A 19,609-nucleotide genomic window follows, 5' to 3' on the forward strand; every position below is an offset into this window, starting at 1 on the left:
ATGATTCAAATAGTTCTGAAGAGGAAAGCATACATGATGCAATCGATTAAAGAATTTATTCTGTGCCAGTTTGAGGCAACATTGGGGGAAATGGATCACCAAAAAAAAAGAAGCACAAAATGGTGACCTCCTGTGATCACCTCCGTTTCCACAGGCTGATAAATTCCTTATATGGAGCTTGGACGCCCTCTTCTGGCGACTTTTGGATGCAACACGAGGTCCCCAGACCAAACAAGCACAGCAAAATACATTGACGTGACGGAAGGACCGCTACAATGCGTCTTTTTTTACGGTCCTTTAGTGACGTCACGTACGGACTCGTCACCAAAACAAGACTTCCTGAATATTCAGCGCGAGTCTTAAAATGTAAAATATAGCTATATGCGGTGGAATCTTTGTAAAATACGCTCAGTAGAAGTCATTTGAAGCCATTTTACAAATTATGGACACAACTTGACCGGAGACGCCGCTTGTCCTTTAAGAGATTCCTTAAACTTGTTCCCCCCGACTATACCACCCCCTCCCCTCCCGCCCCGCATGATAAAGTATGAACGGCTTGTCTTGCCGCGCCATAAAAAGCCGTATTTAAAGAGGAAAACGAGCTCCCTGGCTGCGGCCTGTGTTATTGAGTGAAGATGAGCAGGGAGAATGAATCATTGCATCTCCATGGCTTTGGATTGAAAGAGTGTCTCTTATAGCACCTGAAGCCTGTAGCATACTAAAAAGCTCTCAAATATGCAAAGGGGGGTAATGGTGCGCTCAACTTTTCTGCTCCTTATTTTCAGCTTTATACCCACAGGGGCTTTTTTTTTTTATCATGGTCTGACACGGCTCAGTCATTTATCTTTCACCTCTAAGAAGACAATGTCACGCCAAATATTGTTTTTTTTGGTGAGCTATTCAAAGGAGAAACCCCCCAAACTGAAAATGGAAGTACAGTAAAGTCTGGTTATATCGATATCGGATATATCGATAGTCCCGGTTATATCGATACTATTTCTATGCACGCACTGAGAAAATTACATGCAAACAGGGTCTGATATATCGATAGTCCCGGTTATATCGATATTTTTTCGGACTCCCTTCAATATCGATATAACGAGACTTTACTGTAATTGGATATCAACCGTGCTACGTTCAGTTGCTTCAGTTTTAAATTTGTCGGTGTACCTAAATTTGCATGATAATAGTACAGCGATACCTCGGTTTACGAACCCCTTGGCTTACGAACTTTTCGGTTTACGAACGTTAAATTTATGAAAATGTTACCTTAGCATACAAACTATTTTTCAGGATACACACGGAGCGCCACAATGAGTGGCCCGTTCTCCTAAGAAGAAAATGTGAGCCAGCTTGTTCTGGTCCTCTAGTCCCCGCCCCCAGTCTTCGGTTAAAGCCACGTGATTGGTCAAGAACGCAGCAGTGAGGGAGGTGGTTTCAACATGGAAGAGACAGGCAGACGACACAGAGTGATAAAAAATGGATAGAAAACAGTGACATTTGGACTTGTTTCAACTTTGATAGTTCAAAGGCAGAGTGCAGACTGCAAGGTTAAAATTCCCATCAATCAGGTTCCACAAATAACCTGCACAAGCCATCTGTACTTGATGCAAAAAGCTATCAACCTTGCAGTCTACACTCTGCCTTTGAACTATCAATAAAGTTGAAACGAGTCCAAATTTCATTGTTTTCTATCCATTTTCTCACTCACTCTCTGTCGTCTGCCTATTTTTATTAGCAGCTCTGCGTTTCTGTAAACCCCCACCCCTCCCTCACCGCTGCGTTCTTGACCAATCACGTGCGACTTTAACCGCTGGGGGCGGGGAATAGAGGACAAAAAAAGTCGGCGGCCATTTCCTTGTTATGCGAACGGGCTCGTTCGCAAACGACACATCGCTCATTGTGGCGCTCCGTGTGTATCCCGAAAAATAGTTTGTATGCCAAGGTTAAATTCTCGTGAATTTAAGGTTCGTAAGCCGAAAAGTTCGTTAGCCAAGTCGTTCGTGAGCCGAGGTATCACTGTATATTGTTTTTTTATTTTGTCATTTTATTGTAACTGTTCAGTTGATAAATGTTGCACATTAAGTTGCCTTGAATTATTGTGCTTTTTAATATACTTGGAAATAAATATGAGTTTGTGTGTGGGCGTGGTTGTGTTCAATCATTTGCTATTTTTTGTGTTACACAGTAATCAAAGTCTCACTATACAAGTGTCATTTCATCCATCATTCATCCATCCATTCATTTTCTGATTTGCTTTTCCTCACAAGGGTCGTGGGGAGGTGCTGTAGCCTATCCCAGCAGTCTACGGGCACTAGGTGGGGGACACACTGAACTGGTTGCAGCCAATTGCATGGCATACACTGCGAAAACAACTATTTGTGCTCACACTCGCACATCGGGGCAATATGACAAAGTGCTTTACACTCCTGTCCAAACTTGTCTTTTGGTGCATTGAATACGAGTGGGGGCACACATTCTTTATTGATGAGGAACTAGGTAAAATTATGGCAGAGAAAGCACCTACAAGGGATCATTCCTCAAGATGGTGAACGAAGACGGTTACGTTCCTCAACAAGTGTCTAATGCTGATGAAAGCGGCCACTCCATTCCATTAAGCCATCAACGACCATCACAAAGGTAAATAAAACAACTTTATTATACAGTACAGTTTATTTCTTTAATTATAATACCATAGCACATTTATTATACATAAAAAAGGTATATTTTGTGTAGTTTTATGGGGACCTGGGAACGGATTATTCTCATTTTAAAGGTTTCCTATGGGAAATTAATTTTTGGGATACACACTTTTTGCCTGACACACTTTGTCTGGGAACCAATTAAGTTCATAAGCCAAGGTATCACTGTATAACAAAGTACGTATGCTGTCATTTACCTTCCATCCAAGGAGGCTTTGATAGCCGAGCGGATCTAATTGCTACATACAGCATCCACAAGTCTGGAGTCTTCATGTGATGATTGTGTTTTGATCCCTTACGCTCTCTTCCGCGGAAATGTTGACGCATGTGATTATTTCCGAGGGTTGACAGGGTTGTCGCCTTGATTCAACTGTGAAATGAAAACAGCTAGAGGGAAAAAGCAATAACTCTGAAGGGCCCGCCCAGGACAAATGTGCAGTTGACCTTCCTTCTGTGTGCAACGATGCATTGGCAAACAGCACGTACGTGTCTGAACAAGTGTTCCGTGTATGATTTCATGGCGGGTTTATTGTGGTGTCCCATGGAGGTGGATACTTACATGTCCGTCAGGCTATTTAGCTTTTATATATGATAGAGAATAGACTGAAAAGAAGTTATCATATTTAAAAGTTTCAAGCTTAGTTGGCCGACGAACACAAGGCCCACAATCTGGGAACCAATTAAGTTCGTAAGCCAAGGTATCATTGTACAGTGGGACCTTGGCTTACAAACTTAATTGGTTCCCAGACAGAGTGTGTAAGGTGAAAAGTGTGTATCCCAAAAACTAATTTCCCATAGTAAACTATTAAAATGAGAATAATCCGTTCCCAGGTCCCCATAAAACATAATTTTCTACTTTTCTAAGCCTTAAAACTAGACAGAATACACCTTATTTTATGTATAATAAATGTGCTATAGTATTATGATTAAAGAAATAAACTGTACTATACAATAAAGTCATTTATTTACCATTGTGATGGTCGTTAATGGCTTGATGGAATGGAGTGTCCGGTTTCCTCAGCATTAAACACTTGATGAGGAACATAGGCATTGATTGTGTTCTGTTTAGCTGGGTTGATAGCTTTTTCCATCAAGTGTACAGATGGCTTGTGCGTGTTGTTTGTGGCGCCTGATTGATGGGCATTTTAACCTTGCAGTCTACACTTTGCCTTTGAACTATCAAAGTTGAAACGAGTCCAAATTTCACTGTTTTCTATCAATTTGCTCATTCTCTATCAGTCTTCTGCCTGTCTATTTAAGCTTTAACGGCCTCACGCTCTCTCTGTCACTCTCTGCGTTTTTGACCAATCACGTGGCTTTAACCAAAGACTGGGGGCGGGGAATAGAGGACAAAAACAGCCGGTTGCCATTTTGTTGTTAGAAGAATGGGCTCGCCACTCACAGAGGCAGCTCCGTGTGTATCCCAAAAAAAAGTTTGTATGCCAAGGTAAAATTTTCATAAATTTAACGTTCGTAAACCGAAAGGTTCGTAAGCCAAGGGGTTCGTAAATGAGGTATAACTGTACAATAGCACATTTATTATACATAAATGATGGTATATTTTCTGTAGTTTTAAGGCTTATTTAGTAAAAAAAAATTATGTTTTATGGGGACCTGGGAACGGATTATTCTCATTTTCATTGCTTTCCTATCAGAAATGAATGTTTGGAAGACACACTGTTCGCCTTACAAACACTTTCTGGGAACCAATTAAGTTCGTAAGCTGAGGTATCACTGAAGTAGGAAGAGATGCATAGTTCTGTAGTTCTAGCAAAAAAAATGATAGAAATGTATGTTGTCATGCGACACCCAAAGTAAAAACAACAAATTAAGCGAGAGTTCTCCAATCTCGCTACTGAGCTCCATCAAGGCGCCACTTTTCTCCATAAAAGCGACATTTCCTCCAGATGTGCTACGTGCAGTTTAGCACGTGTGCCTCCTTCTATAGTTTCCAAGCAAGCTGTGTGCAGTAATTGGAGCCGTTTTCCCCTCGGGGAGCTGTGCGATAATCACTAATAACCTCAGCAGCACGGATGCGGCACCCAGCGGGGTGCCACTGACCCCTGCTTGCCTTCACCCCATCATGAAGGTCAAGATGAGTCACAAAAAAAAATGGCATAAATGTCATATTGCGGAACTTGTGAAGTCTAAACGTTTAGGGATAAAAAGCTCAATTTAGTGAGGTATTTAGTTTACTTTTGTTTGATTTATTTATGACTACTTATAGTAGTAGTTTGTCTGTGTAAGCTCTCAGTCGTACAGGAGTGGTCCATCGATGAAAAGGTTTCTTCAGCCGTCATCGGTACTGACGTTTTGCTTCTTATCAAAGAGGCTTCGTCAGCAAACTAAAATCTTTTGCTGGTAGTTTTGGCCCTATATATATATATATATATATATATATATATATATATATATATATATATATATATATATATATATATATATATATATATATATATATATATTTTTTTTTTTTCAATGCTATATCCCTACTGTCCAGGGGGGGCAGAGGACTACTCCCTGCGGCTACACTGATTACTTCTATTTTCCTGACGGATTCTGGTTCAAAACCCTTCACTAAATAGCCATGGTGGGCTGAGGTTCAATTTGGATCGTTCCTACAACCGACTTTTTAGGCAACATAGGATTAGTTATGCTGAAGATGTGATTCCAGATCAAATGCGGCAATCAGGCCAGTCTGGACTTGACTTGAAGATGGCACCGGGAGAGTAGCTGCTTTTACAGCAGCTCTTGCATTTTGTTTTTTTTCTACCTTTTCCTTTCCTTTCCTCTTATTTTCAGCACTTTGCTGCTGTGAAATGTAAATTTCTCCACTGCGAGACTAATAAAGGCTAATCCAATCCAATCCAATGAGGGGCTCACAGGTCCCTTCAAAATAAGGTCTGGCCAATAACGGGTGACCCAAAAAGATGCGTACCCATGAAAATGTCAATTGTGGCTTTGATTAAAAAGCTATTTATTTCAAATTACAACCACACATTATTCAATTTATGGAAGACCATTCACCAGAGTTTCGGCTATTTCTGTCAATTTTCGCCCCATCCCAACAGAGGTGATGGAGAAATCAGGCTAAGAGCAGTGTTTGAACAGCCTCTTGTGGTTTTAGAGAGATTGCGCATCAATGCTGAGTCCACATCCAATCAGCCCGTTCGACTCGGAGATTGTTTTTCAAAGAGGCGGTGTTTCTTTAGCAATCGGTAAAAGTAAAGTGAAGCTTAATTTCCCAGCCTCGAGTCGCACACTACACACAAATCAGCCTGTGATTACAAAATGCTATGCATTTATTTATGTGGTACAATAATCGAAAGGTTAGCAGAGGTTTGGTGGAAAAAGCCTTGCTGCCTACTATCTATTTGCTAGCTATTAGCTATCTATTTGCTGGCTATTAGCTATCTGTTTGCTAGCAATTAGCTATCTGTTCTCTAGCTAATGGCTATCTATTCGCTAGCTAATGGCTATCTATTCGCTAGCTAATGGCTATCTTAACTTGTAGTAGATGTGCACATTCCACCATGACGTCCCTGATCCACTGCTGAAAAGGACATTTTGATCATCTCCTCTTTCATCGAGAACTGCTTCATGTCACAAAGAGGGTACAGAAAGTGCTGAAGAATGAATGACTCTGTGTCTTTGTGTTGTCATATTATTTGTTATTATTATTTTTTTTTTTTTAGTTTATGTTACTTGAGTGAACGCTGGCGCGTGTGGCTGCCGCTGCTCACCCGCAGAAAAAATATCCTGTGACTGTAAAGTGTCCTTTAGAGTTTTGAAAGGCGCTTAGAAATTAATTTTTGGAATACACGCTTTTCGCCTTACACACACTATCTGGTAACAAATTAAGTTCGTAAACCAAGGTATCATTATATTATGTTAAACGCCGGGCCACCACTGATTGAAGCATTTGAGTGTCTGCTAAGATGACTTATTGATAGAAACGTTTTCGGAATACGCCATTAACTTCTTATTTTCGGTACAGGGAAATAGTTTTAAAGAATGGCATCGTAAGTGAACCATATGGGCGGGACTTGATGTCTGATGGAGACATCTAGTGGCCAATTGTGGTGACGGCCACCTGTACGTTATTGACAGTGAATCCCGGTTTACCGCGGAGGGATATTCCATTCGCAATAATAATACAGTAAAGTCTCGTTATATCGATACGCAAGGGAGTCCGAAAAATATCGATATAACCGGGACTATCGATATATCCGACCCTGTTTGCATGTAATTTTCTCCGTGCGTGCATAGAAATAGTATCGATATAACCGATATCGATATAACGAGACTTTACTGTAATAATAATAATCATACATTTAATTTATAAGCGCCTTTCAAAACCCTCAAGGTCACTTTAAAGTCACAGTTTAAGTTTTTCTGTGGGTAAGCAGCGGCAGCCACACGCGCCAGTGTTCACTCAAGCCGGAATAAATCAAAAATATAGAAAGCTAGCCAGCTAATAGTTAGCTAGACAGCTAATAGATCGCTAGCTAATATGTTTTCTGACTCAAATAGCTAGCTAGCTACATAGGTGAATATCAGGTGTGTGTGTGTAAAAATAAAACCTGTATGCATCTTTTATTCTGTTTGGGTTCAATAAATGATGGAAAAATGCATCTATAGTTGTGGCTTCCTTACAAGTAGTAGTACTAATGGAATTTTGCATTGTTGGTTAGCATTAAGCTAAGTAGACTTTTTCAAGGGCTGTTTTAAAAACGGAAGGTCTAAATCAATCCAGATTGAAAAAAGTGTGGTGTAATTTACTACAAGGTACCATTAGCTAAGAAACAAGTGACCTACCTTTCTTAATGTGAATGTTTTTCTTGAAAAGTCCATCTTGAAAATGGCGTCAACAGTAAATCTCCAACCAAATCCATTTTTTTCACCTCCTTCAGCCATTGTGGGTTGACAAAACTGCTATTAAATCAACACAATATAGTATCTTGCTGACTTGCTATGCAGCTAGCTTCTGATAAAGTGTGCTAGCTCTGTCACTAGCGGCTTGTGATCATTGCAGTTTTCGCTAACTACGATTGGCTAGTCACTAGCCAATCAGAGTTCGCAAACTATGATTGGCTAGCGACAAGCCAATCATAGTTTGCTAAAAATCTGACGTATGCTAGCAAGAAGGCGTTGGTACTCCTGTTGGGTTGCTAACTCCAAATCTGATTGGTTAGTGCAACAGTTTGATCGCGTCCAGGTAGATTTCTGACCCTGGTAACAAATGATGGCTGAAATGCGATTGGTTAAATGCTTAAATATGAAAAGACACACCTGGAAGCAGCATAATAGGGGAAAGCAATGAAAAGGAAGCTGAAAAACAATTTTGAATTATTTCACAAAAAATTCATAGACAAAATAGAATTCACATTAGTCTGTGATTCCGATATTTTTAGGCTAGCAGAAAAGGCCTTGCCGGCCCACCACGGTTAAAAACTCATGGAATTATGATTTCTTAAAAAGTATACAGTGATACCTTGGCTTACGAACTTAATTGGTTCCCAGACAAAGTGTGTAAGGCGAAAAGTGTGTATCCCAAACATTAATTTCCCATAGGAAACCATTAAAATGAGAATAATCCGTTCCCAGGTAAAATATAATTTTCTACTTTCTAATTTTCTAAGCCTTAAAACTACACAAAATATACCTTATTTTATGTATAATAAATCTGCTATGGTATGATAATTAAAGAAATAAACTGTACTATATAATAAAGTGGTTTTATTTACCTTTGTGATGGTCGTTGATGGCTTGATGGAATTGAGCGGCCGGTTTCCTCAGCATTCAACACTTGATGAGGAACGTAACCTTGAGGAATGATCCCTTGTAGGTGCTTTTCCTGCGATAATTTTACCTTATTCCTCATCAACGGCGCCGCGAGAGTGGCTGCCTTTCCAGCAGCTCCTATGTTTTGCTTTTCTACTTTCATAACTTTGCTGCTGTGAAATGTAAATTTCTCCACTGCGAGACTAATAAAGGCAAATCCAATCCAATCCAATCAATTGTGTCCTGTTTAGCTGGGTTGATAGCTTTTTGCATCGAGTATACAGATGGCTTGTGCGGGTTATTTGTGGAGCCTGATTGATCGGATATTTTAACCTTGCAGTCTACACTCTGCCTTTGAACTATCAAAGTTGAAACTCTTTCACTGTCATCTGCCTATCTCTTTAATGTTTAACCCCTGCCACCCTCACTGCTGCGTTCTTGACCAATTACGTGGCTTTAACAGAAGACCGGGGGCGGGGAATAGAGGATAAAAACAAGTCGGCTGCCATTTCCGTTTTAGGAGAACGGCCTCGTTCGCGAACGACACATCACTCATTGTGGCGCTCCGTGTGTATCCCGAAAAATAGTTCGTATGCCAAGGTAAAAATTTTCATAAATTTAATGTTCGTAAACCAAGGTATCACTGTTTTGAGAGCAGGCGAACACGACTGAATCGGTTGAAACCACCATTTTATTTGGCATAATTTAAAATCATCTCAACTGTTAGTTCATTTATACAAATATGCTTTGTTTATATATAAAACAATTACAGATCTCTACAAAAAAACAAGTTCCCAGTGTGTAAAAGCGTAGTACCACACGCATGGTAGCATACAGCTCTAGGACACAGACAACCAGAGGGCCCACAGGTATATGTTCCACATCCATCATCGCTAAATGAAATTAGGACATCCAAGACAAAAAAAAGGGAATACAAAATCTATTCTGTTTTTAAAAAGTCGACCACAGTTTGTCTAATTGTGCATGTACATTCAACACTCAACATTTTGACTTATATCCGCCCCCCCTTTTGCCGTTATTGCGCTTAGGTTGTTATAGGGCGCAATACAGTACATCAATTTATTACATTTAAAGGACAACAGACGCTGTGACAGAAGTTGTGTCCATAATTTCTAAAATCACTTCGAATGACTTCTACTGAGCGTATTTTCCAAAGATTCCACGGCATATAGCTATATTTTACGTTTTAAGACTCGCACTGAATATTCAGGCAGTCTTGTTTTCGAGTTGATGACGATGCCTTAAGTGACGTCACGTTTGGAACGCCCCTGACCGAGAAAGCGACACACAATGCATTTTGGGTACTTTGTTTGGTCTGAAAACATCGTGTTGATGACAAAATTAGAAGGAAAACACATAAAAAACACGATTGTGAATCAGTGTGTTGCACCAAGACTACTATTTGATACTAGTTGACACAAATTCCCAGCAGACAAATCAGCCCATTTCCAACAGAGCTTGGGCGTGCATTTTCTGAGACGCTACATTGCTGTCATTGACGGCTCGAATTGATCCGGAAGGACTTCTTTAATCGATTGCAAACATTTATGCTTTCCTCTTCAGAACTATTAGAATCATATTCATAACTGGATGAGTAACAAGAAAGCATCTTCTCCCAATCTGAAGCCATTGTTTTGATTCTAGAGCAAGGCAAGGCATCCTGGCGTGATGTCACGAACAAGGGGGCGGGACCTTCTGAAACTCGCCATCCCGAGGTCATTTTGAAGTACTTTTGGGACACTTTAATTCATTTTCTCTTGGTGTTTTGCATTTGACTAAAAATATCAGCCTGCGTGTTTTGGGTATTTTAGATGCTATAAAACGTTTTTCCGATGTCAGTTAGGAAACAAAGAAAATGGTGTCGGTTGTCCTTTAAAGGACAACCGACACCATGTTTTATAGCATCTAAAATACCCAAAACGCAGGCTGATATTTTTAGTCAAATGCAAAACACCAATAAAAATGAATTAAAGTGTCCCAAAAGTGCCACAAAATGACCTCGGAACTGGGCAGATTCAGAAAGTCCAGCCCCCTTGTTTGTGACGTCGCGCCAGGATACTCCTTCACAAACTGCCTTGCTCCAGAATCAAAACAATGACTTCAGAGAATTCAGATTCAGAAAAAATATGCTTCCTTGATCCTCATCCAGTTATGAATATGATTCAAATAGTTCTGAAGAGGAAAGCATAAATGTTTGCAATCGATTCAAGAAGTCCTTCCGGTTCTGGACTCCAATGTAGCGCCCAGAAAATGCATAAGATGGCATACAAGCTCCATTGGGAATTTGTGTCAACTTACACCTTCTTTATGCGTGTTACCGCAATTGGCTGCGAGACACGACGATTCACAATTGCGTTATTTATGTAGTTTTCCTTCTAATTTCACGATCAACACAGTATTTTCAGACGAAAAAAAAAATACCCAACATGCAGCTTGTGTTGCTTTCTCGGTCAGGGGCGTTCCTTTCGTGACGTCACTTAGGGCATCGTCATCAACTCGAAAACAAGACTTCATGAATATTCCCCCCGTGTCCTAAAAGGTAAAATAGAGCTATATGCGGTGAAATCTTTGTCAAATGTGCTCAGTAGAAGTCATTTGAAGTCATTTTACAAATTATGGACGCAACTTGTCCAGAGGTGTCGGTTGTCCTTTTACTCCACAGTCTGAACAAATATTGACAGGCAAAGAAAACAACCGCTTATTTCCAACAATAGATAAAAATCTTAAAACTGGCAAGGCACCCGACACCAATGCAGTTATTGCCAATGCAAAAATAGAAACCACAGTGAGTTTAAAAATAAAAAAAGTGTGTGTGTGGTATACTGAGATGTCATTTCCGCAGCCATTTTATAGAACTGCTTCATCGCGCTTACTGGCAGGAAGAAGGTAAGGCATCAATGACCAAATATGGAAGTCACTGCTTAGTTTGTTTTGGAGCTCCGTGGCATTAAAATCACAAAAGGAGCAGCACCACAGTGGCTTTTGGTCTGGATATGGCATCGTGAATGTATCAATAACAGTTCGGATGCTGCTACATGGTGGGGGGGAAAAACACCGAAGTAGCGATAGCCCTTTTTTTGTGTTCCAGGAATGAAACTATCTTAAGATAAGAATGACAAAATGCAATGCTGCAAACGTAGTACGGAAGAGGATGAGGGCCACCGAAGACAAAAAAAATAAGGTTGGCAAGATTGATGATTTTCTCCAGAATAGTGACTTTAAAGTGAGAATTCTGACGTCATTTTCTAAATTCTGACTTTATGCTCAGAATTATGACTATAAAGTGAGAATTCTAACTCTAAAGGCAGGAAAACGTTACATAAATCAGTTCCGATACAGTTTCATCAAGTTTTACAGATTGTGATTGTGTCTTGACACTGGAGCAAATGAATTAAACGGGAGTAAAGTGGTCTAACCTCGTCACACAAACAGAATTGTTCCACATAGCAGTTTCCACTGTATTTTGTTCGGATACGTTATGCCGTCGTCGCGCGCTAGCATTTAATGCAAGGCGGCAAAAGTCACTAACGTCACGATGCAAAGTGTGGGTTTTGAACACCTTTTAGAATCCGATAAACAAACACACGCGATTACAAAAAAATATATCTATATATATATTCAACTTTGGCCATTTAGAAGGTTATATAAACACTTGAGGAAGAAATTCAACATGATCAGGAAAATAGCGTTTTCGTGATTGTGAATTGGGATGGGCGTTAAGAATTCAATTCAATTAGAAATGGAGTGCACGATATGGCCGCCACCAACAGAGGCACTATTGCTTCCTAAACTACCATTGACTATGTGAAGCTAGCTAGCTTCGCGACATCTTCGCTCGGCCAACGAAACAGGAGTTCAGAACATTCTGAGAAAACATAGTCAGGACCCGGACTCATTCCAAACGTCAACGGTTAGGCACGTTTCTGAAGAAGACGAGACAGAAATGACCCCACGACCTTTCCGATCGGCAGTTTAACATCTCCAAGACTGATTTAGCTTGATTTGTCTATCAAGCCACACGATTTAAGTTGATTTTGAAAAGATCTTGGTTGACTCTACTCTTCCAAATTGCAGGTGATGGGTTGCATACTACCAACATGCTACACGGAGCACATTGGCGCCTACTGGTGATACCAGGACCTGGTATGAGGTTCAACCACTGGGCAGTTTAACATCTCCAAGACTGATCTAGCTTGATTTGTCTATCAAGCCACCCGATTTAAGTTGATTTTGAAATGATCTTGGTTGACTCTACTCTTCCAAATTGCAGGTGATGGGTTGCATACTACCAACATGCTACACGGAGCACATTGGCGCCTACTGGAGCTACAAGGACCTGGTCTGGGGTTCATCCAGTGGGCAGTTTAACATCTCCAAGACTGATCTAGCTTGATTTGTCTATCAAGCCACCCGATTTAAGTTGATTTTGAAAAGATCTTGGTTGACTCTACTCTTCCAAATTGCAGGTGATGGGTTGTGTACTACCAACATGTTACACGGAGCACATTGGTGCCTACTGGTGATACCAGGACCTGGTATGAGGTTCAACCACTGGGCAGTTTAACATCTCCAAGACTGATCTAGCTTGATTTTTCTACCAAGCCACCCGATTTAAGTTGATTTTGAAAAGATCTTGGTTGATTCTTCTCTTCTAAATTGCAGGCGATGGGTTGCATACTACCAACATGCTACACGGAGCACATTGGCGCCTACTGGAGCTACAAGGACCTGGTCTGAGGTTCATCCAGTGGGCAGTTTAACATCTCCAAGACTGATCTAGCTTGATTTGTCTATCAAGCCACCCGATTTAAGTTGATTATGAAAAGATCTTGGTTGATTCTTCTCTTCTAAATTTCAGGCGATGGGTTGCATACTACCAACATGTTACACGGAGCACATTGGTGCCTACTGGAGCTACAAGGACCTGGTATGAGGTTCAACCACTGGGCAGTTTAACATCTCCAAGACTGATCTAGCTTGATTTTTCTATCAAGCCACCCGATTTAAGTTGATTTTGAAAAGATCTTGGTTGATTTTTCTCTTCTAAATTTCAGGCGATGGGTTGCATACTACCAACATGTTACACGGAGCACATTGGTGCCTACTGGAGCTACAAGGACCTGGTATGAGGTTCAACCACTGGGCAGTTTAACATCTCCAAGACTGATCTAGCTTGATTTTTCTATCAAGCCACCCGATTTAAGTTGATTTTGAAAAGATCTTGGTTGACTCTACTCTTCCAAATTGCAGGTGATGGGTTGTGTACTACCAACATGTTACACGGAGCACATTGGCGCCTATTGGAGCTACAAGGACCTGGTCTGGGGTTCAACCAGTGGGCAGTTTAACATCTCCAAGACTGATGTAGCTTGATTTGTCTATCAAGCCACCCGATTTAAGTTGATTTTGAAAAGATCTTGGTTGATTTTTCTCTTCTAAATTTCAGGCGATGGGTTGCATACTACCAACATGTTACACGGAGCACATTGGTGCCTACTGGTGATACCAGGACCTGGTATGAGGTTCATCCAGTGGGCAGTTTAACATCTCCAAGACTGATGTAGCTTGATTTGTCTATCAAGCCACCCGATTTAAGTTGATTTTGAAAAGATCTTGGTTGATTCTTCTCTTCTAAATTGCAGGCGATGGGTTGTATACTACCAACATGCTACACGGAGCACATTGGCGCCTACTGGTGATACCTGGACCTGGTCTGGGATTCATCCAGTCGTGTTTTGAACTCAAGATGCTTGAATTGAAGGAGGCGGGGAAAGCTGTTCAGCCTCTAAATAATAGCCAGTATCACAATGCAGTTGCTTGAGACTCACGAGATGCAACCCGAGTTTGGAGTATGAGGTAGTCACTAGTTCTCCCCCTTAAAAGAACAGTAGATCTCTTCGCTCCAGTCAAAACAGGGCAGCTTGGTACAGAATTATGTTATGGAATTATGTCTTGTGACAACCACGACCAGAATTTGCTTCTAAAAAGGCAAAAGCGGCGATGCTACAAATCTAGAAGTGTAACACGGAAAGAACAGGGAAAAATATCTAAATTTTAAAAGTAAGAAAATACAAGATCCACCCCCTGTTTTGTCAAAGTCACTTTGGTGATGATGGTGTCGTTAAAATGAAGCCGTCCTGAGGATGAAGAACCAGCTGAAAATAGAGTCTTCAACCTGATCAAGGAGGCGTTGGAAGCAGTCCATCGTTCTCGTCTGTGGATCTCCACAATCCAAATCCGGGAAGCGTTCTTACAAAAGCACACATTTCTTGGTGTTCTTTTTCGTGACGGGGTACAACACTGCTCGGACGGCCTCGGCGAACACCTCCCTGACACCTTCCTGCAACAGCGCAGAACACTCCATGTACTTGACAGCCCCGATTTGCTTAGCCAGAGCATTTCCCTGCTGCTGGGTTGTGGGAGATAAACCCTGTTCCTTCAGCTTCTTCACCGTTTCAGCATCACCCCTTAGGTCCCTCTTGGTGCCCACCAGCAAGATGGGCACGTTGGGGCAGTGGTGAGACACCTCGGGGTGCCACTTGTGCCTGACATTTGCATGGGAGGAAGGGCTGCCAATGGAGAAACAGATGATGAAGACGTTGGTCTGCGGGTAGGAAAGCGTACGCAGGCGGTCATATTCCTCCTGGCCAGCCGTGTCCCACAAGTTAAGGCTAACGGTGCGACCATCCACGCTCATCTGGGCGCTGTAGTTGTCAAATACTGTTGGGATGTATTCTTCGGGGAAGGCATTGGTGGTGTAGGAGATGAGAAGGCAGGTTTTTCCCACTGCCCCATCACCAACCACCACACATTTTATGGTCTGCATCCTGCCAACGACCACTTGGGCTGCAGCACCTAAAAGCAAAGCAGGGTACGTGCGTTAGCCAAAATTGCAAATGTTCCATTTATTAAACTAAAAACACCTGCAGTGATACCTCGGTTTACGACTCCCTTGGTTTACGAACTTTTGGGTTTGCGAACGTTAAATTTATGAACATTTTATCTTGCCATATGAACTATTTTTCGGGATGTACGCGGAGCGCCACAATGAGTGATGTGTCGTTCGCGAACGGGCCCGTTCTCCTAACAAGAAAATGGCAGCCGACTTGGGGGGGGTTAACACTAAAGAGACAGGCAGACGACAGAGAGAAAGAGAGAGAGAAATGGAAAGAAGACAGTGAAATTTGGACTCGTTTTAACTTTGATAGTTCAAAGGCAGAGTGTAGACTGCAAGGTTAAAATATCCCATAAATCAGGCTCCACAAATAACCCGCACAAGCCATCTGTACACTTGATGCAAAAAGCGATCAATCCAGCTAAACAGAACACAATTGATGAGGAACAAGGTAAAATGATCGCAGAGAAAGCACCTAAAAGGGATCATTCCTCAAGATGGTGAAAGAAGAAGGCTACGTTCCTCATCAAGTGTTTAATGCTGATTAAATTCCATCAAGCCATCAACGACCATCACAAAGGTCAATATAACCACTTTATTATACAGTACAGTTTATTTCGTTGATTATAATACCAAAGCACATTTATTATACATAAAATAAGGTCTATTTTGTGTAGTTTTAAGGCTTAGAAAATTAGAAAGTAGAAAATCATGTTTTATGGGGACCTGGGAACGGATTATTCTCATTTTAATGGTTTCCTATGGTAAATTATTTTTTGGGATACACATTTCGCCTTACACACTCTGTCTGGGAAGTAATTACGTTCGTAAGCCAAGGTATCACTGTACTATGAAGAGCTGAAATCTATATTTCAACGAAAATCAGTCAGGCATTAATGACCCATATAATAAACTCGCTTGCCATGGCTAGATTTGCTAAATGTAGGTACGCTACAGTGAGCTACATTCCACCGCGATTGTTTCTGTCCAGTGAATCGAGCGCACTCTGTACACGCAGTCGTATATCATTGCATTTTGGTGAAGTACGTAATCATTTTTTCGTGGGATTTTCCAAACTATGCAGATTGTGATGACGTATTACACACGTTTCCCTCCATGCTGGTTCTTGAAATTTCCGAATACGACAACGAGAAAAAAAAATGGATTAAAGTTCACGCTCTTTTTGCTCACACGACAGTTTACAAAGGTGAGTAAGTTGTATTTTTATAACTCATAGAAGTGGTAAAATAAATATATTTTTCTCCATAACGGCCAAGTTTCAAGCAAGAGGAAGCATTAGCATTTTTACAGCTCACAATTTTCTTTCCTAGTATTCACTGACAGCCATTATGGATTTCTGATGAAAATCTACCCTCATTCGATGGTTGATATTTACTAATTTATACTTTAAATATTTTCTTGTGATTTCTGTTCTTGTTTAGAATTTCAAACTTTCCAATGGTACCTTACTTGTTAAGATCTGCCAAAAATTAAGAAAGTTATGATCGTTTAAACTGTATTAAAGAACTCAGTCACAGATTTTCATCGTTTTAATAATAATAATAATACATTTCTTTTCTAAGCGGCTTTCAAAACTCTCAAGGTCACTTTACAGTCGCAGGACAAGTTTTTCTGTAGGTGAGCAGCGGCAGCCACATGCGCCAGCATTCACTCATTGAACTTCCTGTTAGGCTATGGATTAAAAGTTATAATAAATTACAAACTAACCAAATAAATAAATACATAGAAAAACAAATAAATAAAAGAATAAATTAATTTGACGTGCAGACACAAACAAAATAATAAAAAGTAGATAAATAAATAGATAAACAAATAAAGATAAATAAATAAACAAAAGAAGTCATGAATTAATGAAATGCAGACAAATAAATAGCGAAATAAATAGTAGATAACTATATGTATATATATATGACAAAAAAAGAAACAGATTAATTAATTTATTAAATTCAAACAAATAAATAAACACACAAACTAAATACCAAGAAAATATATATATATATAAATAATATATATATATATATATATATATATATATATATATATACAAATGACTAAAATAAATAAACAGATTAATTAATTACATTCAAACACAAACCTGAATAAATAAATAAATAGCCGATAAATAAATAAATATCTATCTATATATAAATGACGAAAATAAATGAAAAAAAATAATTAAATTCAAACAAATAAATAAACACAGAAATAAATAAATAGTAGAGATAGTAAATAAAAATATATATGTAAATGACTAAAATAAATAAATGAACAAATTAATTTATTAAATTCAAACAAATAAACACAGACATTATATATATATATATATATATATATATATATATATATATATATATAAATGACTTAAATAAATAAACAGATTAATTAATTAATTTCAAATAAATAAACATAAATAAATAAACTGTGCAATTACAGGCAGAAAATGACCCTCATATTTCGAAAATTAAAATTTCTATTTTTTCCTTATTATTTGTCATAGAACAATACTCTATACATCATTTGAAAGCTATTTAAATGCACTTTGACATGGTACGAGAAAATGTGTCATGAATTATTATTGAAAAATGTTGTCACATCCCTACTAAATGTCGTATTTTGGGTAGAAGGGTGAACTTTGAGGACAGCTTCGCGCATTCGTCTGAAAGAAGCAATATTCGGGGAAGTGAAAAGCAATGAAGCGAAAGACAAAAGTGTGAACTTGCGGTTATTATCGCTCGGGGATCTCTTCAAGTATGAGTTAGGCGTTCCCCACTGGCGGATAGCATCCGGCTAAGGAACTAGCGCATACGATAGCAGGCAAGCTAACCACTTAGCAAACAACTTGATGAATTTAACACACACTATTACAACAAAATAGCTTTTTAGAATCCAACAAAGCCCGAGTGGGTGTAATATAATAATTTACACACCCTAATAATGAGTTTAAACCTTGATGTGGGCTAAGGCGATGATTTTATAAAGACTTTTTTCACTTACCGCCACTTCGCTAGCAATCTCTTCTGCCTGGTTAAGTCAGTCACAGCCGCATCCGGGAGCTGCCCGTACGTATTTGGTGACGTCACGCAGAGGTGCAAACTGGGAAATGTAGTTTTGAAATGTGTTGTTGACATTTTACTTGACGCTAGATGGTAGTGTTGTCGATTCCCATATCAAAAGCCACTTTTTCTGTGTAGCTCTCTCTCGTTTCTATTCATAACTGTATTTTATTTATTGTATTCTATTTGTGATTGTATTTTATTTATTATAGTACCTATGCTTGTCTGTGACTGTAAAGTGTCATTGAGAGCTTTTAAAGGCGCTTAAAATGTAATGTATTATTATTATTATTATTATTATTATTATTATTATTATTATTATACATTTCATGAAATACATTAAACATTAAATGAATACATTTGCTATTTATTAGCTAGCTAGCTATTAGCTGTCTAGCGGACGGGCTGTAAACTGTCTAGCTGGCTAGCTGTTGGCTATCTGGCTATCTATTAACTATTTATTAGCTATCCATTAGCTAGCTGGCTAGCTATTAACTGTCTAGCTATGAACTATTTATTTGCTATCTATTAGCTAGCTAGCTATTAGCTGTCTAGCTGGCAGGAAGCTGTCGAGCTGGCTAGCTGTTGGCTATCTGGCTATCTATTAAGTATTTATTTGACTTTTATTAGCTAGCTAGCTATTAGCTGTCTAGCTGACTGGCAGTCAACGGTCTAGCTGGCTATCTATTAACTATTTATTAGCTATCTGGCTATCTATTAATTATTTATTAGCTATCAATTAGCTAGCTAGCTAGATTTCTATCTATTCTGATCTTGATTTGGCAGCCAAAGTCACTCCAGTACAATACTGTAAACACCGGTCTTGTAGTCCGATTTCATCGCTACGTGAACATTAACTTCTGCTGCTAGCTATCTGGCTATCTAGCTGGCTATATAATTGATATTTATTAGCTAGCTACCTATATAACTAGTTATCCATGAGTTATATAGTAGCTAGCTAACTTTCTATCTATTCGAGTTATTCCTGATTGAGTGAACGCCGGCGCGTGTGGCTGCCGCTGCTCACCCACAGAAAAAATATCCTGTGACTGTAAATTGTCCTTGAGAGTTTTGAAAGGCGCTTCTAAATGAAATGTATTATTATTTATTGTTATTTAGGAAAAGAAACATGA

At 39.5% G+C, this 19,609-nt stretch overlaps 1 protein-coding gene across 2 annotated transcripts; it reads right to left on the bottom strand.

The window, feature by feature from the left end:
• Positions 1–9,159: 9,159 nt before the first annotated feature.
• Positions 9,160–18,465, bottom strand: rhogd (ras homolog gene family, member Gd). 2 transcript variants are annotated; one of them, XR_016114312.1, is made up of 3 exons: positions 18,418–18,465; positions 14,197–15,362; positions 9,160–12,824 (listed from the first exon to the last, which is right to left on the bottom strand). XR_016114312.1 is itself a non-coding variant. In XM_088991137.1 (2 exons), exon 2 carries the CDS (start codon positions 15,331–15,333, stop codon positions 14,758–14,760), a length of 576 nt encoding a protein of 191 aa, XP_088847263.1. In that variant the 5' UTR covers positions 15,334–15,362; positions 18,418–18,465; the 3' UTR covers positions 12,835–14,757. The 2 variants fall into 2 exon arrangements, 1 of the variants encoding a protein (XP_088847263.1); XM_088991137.1 differs by lacking the exon at positions 9,160–12,824 and having other exon boundaries at positions 12,835–15,362.
• Between the last annotated feature and the right edge of the window lie 1,144 nt (positions 18,466–19,609).

This window comes from Hippocampus bargibanti, linkage group LG02 (assembly GCF_051943395.1).
Source record: "Hippocampus bargibanti isolate YZ-2025 linkage group LG02, ASM5194339v1, whole genome shotgun sequence".
NCBI classification, from domain to species: Eukaryota; Metazoa; Chordata; class Actinopteri; order Syngnathiformes; family Syngnathidae; genus Hippocampus; species Hippocampus bargibanti.